Below are 10,677 nucleotides of genomic sequence, written 5' to 3'. Positions count from 1 at the left end.
ATTTAGACAAAGTCATTGCACCAGCTTTTTATAATCCTGCCTTTTGTAGGCCTCATTCACACTTGCATATTTGATCAGTAAAAAAAAAAAGTATAAATGTTTTCATTATCTATTCTGTGTTTAGGATTTACTCCTGATTAAGGCATCATGCACACGACTGCAGTTTTGCGGCCATATATTTTTTGCAATTGTGGATAGTATAGAATGCTTGCTTGCCTATGGGCCAATACACACGACTAAAAATAGGACATGTCATTATACGGTCCACGTTTGTGGTCCGGACTCATTGAAATCAATGCACATCTTCTGTGTGCACGGTCCGGGATTGCGGACATCCTGTGGATGACACTCCGCTGCCCGTCCATGCCGTACTCATGGACCTCTGCTACGAGCTACGGCCGTGTGCAGGAAGCCTAAGGCTAAGGTTTACATAAAGTTCTGGAAATTCATTCGTAGACCTAAAGAAGGATCAGAGTGTGGATCAAGGTACTGGGAATGCATGGTATTACAGCTCATCCCATTTAAGTTAATGGAACTAAACTGCAATAGCAGACACAGTCCATAGACAGATGTGATGTGGTTTCTTGAAAAAACAACAACCCTTTTTTCTAATACTGGATAACCCTTTTAAGCCAATACTGGCTACATTATCCCGGAATGTTTGTCCAGGGGAAAAAACAGGACCACACAGCAAGGTTGTACTTTCCATAGGAGCTGGTCATGCTGCTGTTGCTATGGTCTTGTGGAAAGGAGGATCTTCAGTTCAGGTTGAATTCTCCCTTTACTACAGTCACAGTAGCATTGGCAAACAAAGATGAGGGAAACCAGTCCATGCGCCATGTCCCCCACCTCTTCTACAAGTTGCGGGAAGCATTAGGCCCCTCCAATTTCAATTAGATAGAACCAGTGCCGTGTTGAGGGCCTTTTAATTTAGCCATGGTTGCCCTTCTCCCTCATATACACCCCTGTAGCAGAGGTTTTACACAAGTTAACGTCTAATAAAAGATTGTTTTCATGATACTTGTGGACCCACATGTAAATGTCCTGAAAGATTTACTACTATCCTAAGGGGATGAATAGCACAGCACACACCCTGAACCTTCTGTAGGATCACATTACTGGATACGCACATTGGGATGGTGCTATAGGCCTGTCTGCTGTTTTATCCTGTTTGTTTCCTCTTTCCTCTCCTGTCACGTTCATCCCAATCACCTTCCAGTCACTCTCCACTCCCACATACTCAGCCTGTGATTCAGGAATCGGATTCCATTCAGGAATGACATCACAACTAGTGTTAATATAAAAGGGCTTCTCACCAACACAAGCTGCTGAAAGAGAAGAGAATCCAATCCGGAGAAGCTGTTTATCAATGAAAGGTAAGTGAAACGATTCACCTTGAAATACATATCACTCATAAAACGTAATTATAAAAAAAGCTACGTGGCAAAATATGTTACAGAAGAAACGGTTGAAAGGAATACGGTTCCACTGCTATAGGTCAGAGGATCTGAAGCTCTCCAGTTATTGTGAATCTACAACTCCCAGAATACTTTGACGGTCTGAGCCTTGGAATTTTAGTTCCACAACCACTGTAGTGCCACAGGTTGTAGTCAAAGGGGTGTTATTATGACAGAACTGCACCTGCTGCTAAGATGTTGGGAGAAGTAGTGCAACAACAACTGGTGTGCCAAAGGTTGTCTGGTATGGACAATCCTGTTAAGCTGGTGAAGTATATAAATGATTTGTATTCGGTTATGCAGCTGGGTAACTAAACCGTTCTACAATTCATTACACGTGATACTACATTCTGTATCTTCTGTAGCAGACCTAAATTTGTGATTCAACTCTTTGAGGCTATATTGATTTTACATTATGACAACTCTTTTAGATAATACCTTAAAAGTACCTGCAGTCCTGTGTAGAATGGCACATAACACATTCTGATTTCGCAATGACAAGATTAGCTCTGCTACATCTGTACTGCTCTTTCTTGTAGGAAAAGCTTGATTCTGTTTTAAGTTGACAAAACAAGAAATGCCTTTGGTTTGTGGTAACAATTTACTGCATGACCAGACTGGTAATGCTCCTGGACAGTATGTGTAAGGTAGACATGCTTAGGCATTAAAAGCTCAGTTTCAATAGTAACAAGGTTGCCGATAATGTTAGTTGTTACTAGTAACCATATCGTGTAAAATAAACGCTGACTTATAAATGATCATTTGTTTGCCTGCATATTACAGTGAATACGATACTGCTCTAATATAAATGTATCTGTAATGATATATGTAACCAAAATGTACGCACCTAAATTTTTATTTCCTGGAGTCCGTAGACAGCACAACACATATAGGTTTTAGTCCCCTCGGTACAATTAAGCAGAGACAGGTTAATTAGCAATTAGCAATAAGTATTAAACAATTAAGGACTTCCCCTATAAGTATGTACCGGTAACCGGGCCCCAGCTTATTTTTACGAAGCAATAGCCATAAGTTCCTACGGACTCCAGGAAATAAAAATTTTGGTGAGTAAATTTTAGTTTTCCTGATCGTCCTTGGAAGCACAACACATATGGGACTTGCCAAGCAATAGCTATATGGGCGGAATAGCAGACGCCATTTCAAGCACTCTGTTGCCAAATAGAGAACCCTCTGATGCCAGCGAACCGAGCCTGTAGTTCTTGACAAAGGTTGATGTGGATGCCCACGTAGCCGCTCTGCAGATCTGAGGGGGAATATGGGAATATGCCCAAGTTCTGCCATGAGGTAGCTGTAGAGGGTGTGGAATGTGCCCTGATCTGCAGAGGAGATTGAAGGTCACTGAGATCAAAACATTTTTCAATAGTTGATCTAATCCACCTTGCTAGGGTGGCTTTACTTGCTTTTCGCCCCTTAGGACCGGCATGTTGAAGGAACAGATTTTCTGATTTCCTAAAAGCCTTTGTCCTTTGAATATAGATGAGAACTACTCTTCTCACGTCCAGTGTATGCCAGTTCTCCTAATCTTCACCTTGGGGATGAGGGAAAAGAACTGGCAATAATATTTCTTGATTTATATTCCTAAAAGATGGAACTTTAGGCAAGAACCCAGGCATGGTACGTAGTAGAAGACAATCTCCCAGGTCCCTCAACTAGAGTTCTTTGAAGGAGAGGGCCTGAAGCTCGCTTATGCGCCTGGCTGACGTGATTGCCACCAGGAAGAAGGACTTGAAGGAGAGAAATCTGATGGACGACTCTTGCATGGGTTCAAACGGTGACTTTGTTAGAGCCGACACCACCACTGAAAGGTCCCAGGAAGGAGAGGGCACCTGAGAGACTGGGCTAAGGTTTCTTAAAGCCTTGAAGTAGGTCTTCACCAACTGAGAGCCCCATTTCCGTCAGATTCTCCCGATCAGTCTCCAGGCCGTGAGATGTAGACTGCGAGGGTTCGGGTGATAAACCCCTCTCTGGGCAGGAGGTCTGGTGACACCGGTAGTTTCAGGAACCTGCCTTTCGAGAGAGACAAAGCTAGGGAGAACCAGGCCCTGCGGGGCCAAAATGGCAGGATTGCAATGGCTTCCGTTCTTTCATCCGGAACTTTTCTCAATACCCTGGGTATTAAGGAGAGGGGAGGAAAAATATAGATACATTTTTCCCTCCAGCTAACAGACAGGCCATGTAATGCTACTGCATGGCGTGTGTGGTACAGAGAACAGAAGCTGAGGACTTTGTTGTTCTCTTCCGATGCCATCACAGCCAAATCTGGCATTCCCCATGTGGCAGCTAAGCTGCTGAAAACTTGAAGGTTGAGACTCCACTCCCCCGTATGGAGGATATTGCGGCTGAGGAAATCTGCAGTGTGGTTCAATGAGCCCTTGATGTGAACTGCTAAAATTCCTAACGATTGTTGTTCTGCCCAACTCATAAGTCGTCTGCATTCGGCCGACATTGAGGCACGCCTCGTTCCTCCTTGCTTGTTTATGTAAAAAACAGTTGCTAGGTTGTCCGACTGGATGAGGATCTGGGCATTTTCCAGATGAGATTGAAATGACATTAGCGACAATCTCACAGCTCTGAGTTCTTTCATGTTGGAGGATAGTGACACTTCCTTCTGACCCCATTTGTTCTGAAACCATAGGTGATCTACATGGGCACCCCAGCCCCAGGAGGAGGCATCCGTTGTGAGGACTTTCTGTGGTGGGGGAACAAGGGACTTGCCGGACCGGAGAGTGTCCGTGATTAACCACCAGTTGAGGTCTTGAAGGGTGAAGTTGGAGACTTTGAAGAAAGCATCCAGCTTTCTGAAATTTTTGTCCCAGGATCTGAGGATGTCGAGCTGTAATGATCTCATGTGGGTTTTGGCCCAGGGAATCGCATCTATGGAGGAGGTCATTAGACAAAGGACTTTCATAGCTCCTCGAACCAATATATTCGGATGGCAAATAAGGTGTTCTATTGAACCCTGAATTGCAATATTTGTCTCTGGAGACAACTTGACTGTCATCGGCCGGGAATTCACCATGAATCCTAAGAATTTCATATTCTGTGATTTTGAGAGCTGTGACTTTCTGAAGTTCACTAGGAACAGGTGAAAGTGAAGAAATTCAAATGTGGTTTGGAGATATTCTTGGAGCAGGGATTTTGATGGCGCTTTTTTTAGCCAGTCGTCCAAGTAAGGCACCACACATATCCCCTTCAGCCTCAGCACTGCGGTTAGGACCACCACAATTTTCGTGAACACACGGGGTGCCAACGAAATCCCGAAAGGTAGGCAGGTGAGCTGGAAGTGCTGTATTCCACCCTGCGTCTGGACCGCCAGTCGAAGGAACTTTTTGTGAGCGGCCAGAATAGGGACATGCAAGTTTGCGTCCGTAAGGTCGATCGTTGCAAGAACATCTTTCCTCTCCACAAGGTTCATCACCAGATAGTCTCCATCTTGAAAGTTCTCATCAGATATTGATTGAGGAAGGTCAGGTCTATAACCAGTCTCCAACTGCCATCTGATGTGGGCACCGGGAACACTGTGGAATAAACTCCTTGCCCCCTTTCTGAGACTGGAACATCTTCCAGGACTGCTTTCTGGAGAAAAACCTGTAAAAGCTGATGGGATATCTGATTGTGATGCATGTTGAGGACAAAGTGGTCTGGGGGGAGCTTTTTGAACTCCAACGTGTACCCACTCTTGATGGTTGTCGTCACCCACTCGTCGGATGATGTCACCCACCACCGAGAAAAAAATCTCTGAAGCCTTGCTCCTACTTGTAGGATCGGCTTGGCGTCATAAATCATTTTGATTTTGCTTGGGGTTTTTCTTCCGAAAGGAGGAAGGTTTTCCGCTTCGTTTTAAATGTGCGCTGACGGTCTGGAAACCTTCTTTTGAACTTTGTGGACCTTCTTTTCTGATCCCGAAAGTAACGCCTGGTATCCCTCATTTTAGGTTCAGGAAACCAGGCCCCTTTGCCTTCCCCCAAGGAATTCAAGATATCCATAAGTTGGGGACCAAACAGGGATTGTGGCTGGAAAGGGAGGCTACAAAAATTATTTTTGGAGAGATTATCCCCTGACCATAATTTAAGCCAATGAGTCCTTCATGAGCTCACTGCTGAAGTATACACCTTCTTCAGAAGAGAATCCGCTTTGCGGTCCATAGGGTCTTTCAGCAGGGCTGATTCATCGAATGGAAAAACTTCTTCTTTTTTTGCCAATTTAACCACTGGCAAATCCACCTACATTTTCCCATTCTTTGGAGCCAGATTTGTTCAACCTGTAAAGGTTTTTGAACCCAGAGCCCAGTTCTGACTTCCTTTCAGGCTTATCCCAATCCCATTTCATCCATTCTGTTAGGACAGGATGGCTGGTAAAATTTTTCCCCTTGGAAATTGGAAAATAGAACAGCCTGTACTCTTTAGGTTTGTGCTCAACCTCTTTCCTCGTCTCCAATGTATCCTTCACCGCTTTGACGAGATCATGGAGCGTATCCTTACTCAGGATATAACATTCTTCAGGGTCGTCAGAATCTGGAGTGTCGGAGACCACCTCTAAATCTGAACCTCCTACTGAGGAGGAATCCTCCTGGTATTGAGGAGGTTGAGAGGAAGAGCGCCTGGCCCTTTTAGCATGTTGTGATGTTTTTGACATCTTCAAAAGCTACAAATAACTGTTGTTTGAACCCATTGCATAAACCCCCTGGGGTGGAGCACGATACACATAAATCTGACACCGTGTCATCAGGCAGAGGCTGGAGGCATTCCCTGCAAAGCCTGTGCCTGGATTTATGGGTCCTTTTCCTACCTTCTCTTCTAGTAGACATCTAGAGAAGAGTAGAAACAAACGAATGGTAGGAAATGTGCATAGCCATCAGCATAGAGACACATCAGGACCCATTAATGTAAACAGCCATACTGACCTTAGCAAGCAGAGGGCTGTCCAGAGGCAGAGCACGCAATCTTTCAAACGAGATGCCGGCATTATGAGCCCGCATCACATTCGGGGGGCGGGGCCAAGCTGACATCACTTTCGCCCCCATCCATGCCTCTGTAGAGTCGAGCAGCACTTCCAGGTACCGGGAGAGCGCAGGTGATCGCCGTTTACCAAGGAAACATCCGCCATCTTGGTACACCTTCGCGGCTAAGGGACAGAGGCGCAGCCCTCTTTACAGCCCGGAATAAATATTTTCCTCAGTGGTAGGATAGGGAACTGTCTCCGAACTGATCCTAGAGAGAGAGAAAAAATATGCTGGGGCCCGGTTACCGGTACATACTTATAGGGGAAGTCCTTAAGTGCTTAATGCTTATTGCTAATTAACCTGTCTCTGCTTAATTGTACCTAGGGGACTAAAACCCATATGTGTTGTGCTGCCATGGACGATCAAGAAATATATATATATATATATATATAAATAAAACAGGGTGTGTTCACATCAGCGTTCGGTTTCCGTTGATGGGTTCCGTCAGACCTTTCCATCGGAGGAACCCATCATCAGAAAGGCAAACGGAGACCATAGCTTCCGTTTGCATTACCATTGATTTCAATAGTAATGCTTCCGTTGCTAATGGTTTCCGTTTACCTCTGACGGAACCCTTCAACGGAAACCGAACACTGATGTGAACAGGCCCCAAGCTGCACTGGGTGTAACATAAATAATAAATAAATAAAATAATTTAAAAAGGAACAGATGCAAACTGGTGACAAAATGTGCATTCTTTTATATGTCACATTAAAAGCAATGTGATCCTTATTAAAAATATATATTTTAGAACCATAAGGGCTCATGCACATGGCCATATTACAGCTCAGTTTTGTATGAAGCGTTAATAGGACTCTCATAGAAGTGCATGAGGCCCTTACTGTTCCACTGTATGCTTCCAATTTCATACGGAGGCATTTTCTGTCGGATTACGTACAAATCTCACAGAAAAAATAACTTTGTATGTACAGAAGTATTCTCCCCTAGAAGTGTTTTATGTTACAATGCAATAAGATATGTATGTTTACTACTATTATAATACAACTGTTGTATTAGCGGCTCGGATGGCTGCGAAGTGTCATCCGTGAGCTGCCCCGCAAATTGCGGGCCGTGCACATGGCCGTGTGCATTCATTTCAATGAGCCTGGAATGCAAAATACAGCTGTAATAAGACATGTCCTATATTTTTGCGGTCCATGCTCCCGGGCAATGCACGGACCGTGGAAACCACGAAAGTGTGCATGGGCCCATAGAAATGAATGGGACTGCAATTCACCCGCAGATGCATGGGTCCTTAATCCTTGTTGTACTGATCCATAATATAGTACACATAAACTGCTATGGACCCATTCTTATACGGAATTCAGGAAAAAAAATGACATTATTTCCGAAATATGCGGATGCCACCTCTGGGATCCGCACCTATCTCTTGAATGGGTCCCCTGACCCCCATTTTCCCTTCTGCCACTGGACTCTGGCCACTGACTGACAAGATGGCTGGGTTCTTCCGAAATAGCCAAGCACTTTTTTTCTACACTGTTTCCGGAACTTCCATAGAAGTTAATGGGAATTACAGAATACAGCGTAGCACAGTGATCTATGCCGTTTACGGACTACGGAAACTGTAACAGCTCTTTACTTCTATGGGGGTTGTGGAAATAGTAAAGTAAAACACACTTAGCTGTTTCTGGAAAACCCGCCACATCATCAGCGAGTGGCCGAAGCCCAGCGACAGAAGGTAGGATGTGGGTCAGTGGGCCCCGTTCTAGAGATAGGTGCTAGTACTAGAGGTGGGACCCGCATATGTCGGACATTTATGGCATATCATGTAGAAAAAAATAGAACAAGATGTGCCATATTTCGTGCATGGAAAATGTATATATTAAAACAAGAACCTAGTTACTTAGGTTAAAAAAATACATGTCCATCAATTTTTTACCTTTATTCACTTTAATAGATATATGCACCATGAAAAATTATACTACTACTAATAATAACTTCTACATTTTTTTGTTGCTCTCATTCCTCCTATTACTTCACTGTACTATCTCTTTTTTCTCTGCCTCCCGTTCATTGATTTCTTATCAATTTCTGCCTTTAGATGGCATCACCTCTTCTATTGCTACTTCTGTCTTTCTTAGTTCTTAAAACAGGCTCAGCACAAGAAGACAGCAACTCGAGTTCTTCCACCACCGCTGGTCCATACATAGTCATAAACCAAACATCTGTGACCCAGCATACCACTCAAAAGCATCAAAGCACTGCAGACAAGATTGAATACATCATTGGAGGGTCAGATGAGGATTATGATGATGAAGATGAAGTGGCAACAGTCGCTTATGCCTCACCTGTTACTAAACTTCCCTGCCTGTATGATAGGTGTGAACATTTGGCACCCACATGCGAGGAGATTCAGGGGCATGCAGGTGGTAATTGTCTTTGCCCAGGAATTGATGGTCCAGAATTTAAACCAGAATCTCCCTCCCTTAATAAGGTCCTCCTAGGTGATACGAAAATGACTGTAAAGTGGTGTTCCCCTTCATCTACTGTAGGTGGTTACAGAGTTTTGCATGGCGAAGCAAGAGGCTCATTGGAAAAGGGACTAGACCTAAATGCCTCCTTTCGCTCCTATACCATTGCCAATCTTCAGCCTGGCTCTGTCTACACAGTGTGTGTGGTAGCATTTAATGAGGCAGGAGAAAGTCAACCAGATGAGGTAGAGGACAAACAATCCAGCAGTATGCCAGGTTCCTGCAGAACTGTCCATACCACCATGCAATCACTATATATTGGAATTGGATTAGGGATGGCAGCAGTAGCAGGATTGCTGATTATTCTAGGATACTATCTTTGGAGAAGAATGAAAAACAAGACCAAGAGGGAAGCCAAACTTAAGGATACAGGAATACCTAACTACACCTATAGGGCAGGGAGCATAGACCAGTTGTGAAAGTGATGAAATGTAGTGTTGAGTTGAGACAAATTGAGGTATCATATTGGTGATTGTGACAATACGTGAATGTAAAAATGAAATGTATATGTTCTGATATTTATTGTAATAAAATATATTTTTATATCATTCCATAGCAATAGTATAATTTGATTACAAAAGAACATACTAACACAGATGACTGATTTTAAAAAGTCAGGACAAACATAATATAGTATTTTCTGCTAACTCAATCAGACATATCAAAAGGGCCAAATTGTCAGGGATCTGTGAGCTGGCACTTCTGGGGACATAACTATAGGAGAAGTAGAGATTGCAGTTATACCAGGACTCATTACTATAAATAGCACGTAATGGTGGTTGTCGAGGGCAAGGGGGGGGGGTTGTTTGGGGTGCATAAGCCTCAAGTTATACCTGAGGGTACCTCCTGGATTTTCAGAGTGAACAGGTTACAACATTAATTTTAAGGGAAAGCATGCATGTTCTCACCCATAGATATCTGTAACTCTCTTACAGTAATCTGTCCCTTTAAAGCGTCCCTGTGAGTTCCCTCGTAAAGAACAGAATCAGAGAAAGCCATTTATTGGTTAATAATACTTTCATAAATATTCATAAGACAGTGGTACCTTAGTAATACAGAACATGTGCATGTCCACTTTTAATTGCATTGTGAGCTCACACATAGGTAATTTCATCACCAAGAATTAATGGGTTGAATATTACCCAAAAAACTGATAGACCCTAGTGGCAAATGATCTCTTACAAAGTCAGCTTCAGATGGGGTTGTCTTCCACTTCAGTTCTCTGTAGTGTCTGGTCCTACTGGGACCAAAAAGCGACCCTCGCTACTGTGAAGTCTACCCAGGCCCTACTTTGTATGGTCAGTTGCAGTGCTACTAATTTAAACAATCCCCTCTTATTGAAGGGCCTGCCACTATGAAAGCTGACCATTATCTATACCATAGTCTATACCAGTTCGTAGCATAAGGGTACCTGAAATAGTCCAGACAGTAGCCGAGGCTTTTGCACGGATGGAGGTGGGTGCAGCAGGATACTCCAGACGTGGCGGATGACGCTGGATGTGGTAGATGACACTGGACGTGGCAGATGATAGCAGGTGCAGTAGTAGGACATGACTCAAACACTAACAGGCTCAGGAACAAGGACACAGCACGGGATACAGGTAGCAGGGTACGGAAAACAACGGAAACAGTTTATCCCATGTTAGCCTTTGCAAATGGTCCCTTAGTGTTATACTAACAACACTCAGGCAAGGATCAGAAGGGC

At 43.7% G+C, this 10,677-nt stretch overlaps 1 protein-coding gene across 1 annotated transcript; it reads left to right on the top strand.

Annotated features, from left to right (window-relative positions):
- The first annotated feature begins 1,046 nt into the window (after positions 1-1,046).
- On the top strand, positions 1,047-9,454 carry LOC142660262 (LRRN4 C-terminal-like protein). The gene is made up of 2 exons (XM_075836852.1): positions 1,047-1,376; positions 8,543-9,454. Exon 2 carries the CDS (start codon positions 8,543-8,545, stop codon positions 9,389-9,391), a length of 849 nt encoding a protein of 282 aa, XP_075692967.1. The 5' UTR covers positions 1,047-1,376; the 3' UTR covers positions 9,392-9,454.
- Positions 9,455-10,677: the final 1,223 nt, after the last annotated feature.

Source organism: Rhinoderma darwinii, chromosome 9 (assembly GCF_050947455.1).
Source record: "Rhinoderma darwinii isolate aRhiDar2 chromosome 9, aRhiDar2.hap1, whole genome shotgun sequence".
NCBI lineage: Eukaryota > Metazoa > Chordata > Amphibia > Anura > Rhinodermatidae > Rhinoderma > Rhinoderma darwinii.
The sequence above is the reverse complement of the archived record's forward strand: the minus strand, read 5'-3'. Positions and strand labels throughout refer to the sequence as shown.

What these genes read in the sequence shown, in the direction of transcription:
- LOC142660262 (XM_075836852.1), top strand. Translation starts at nt 8,543, where the DNA reads ATGGCATCACCTCTTCTATTGCTACTTCTGTCTTTCTTAGTTCTTAAA.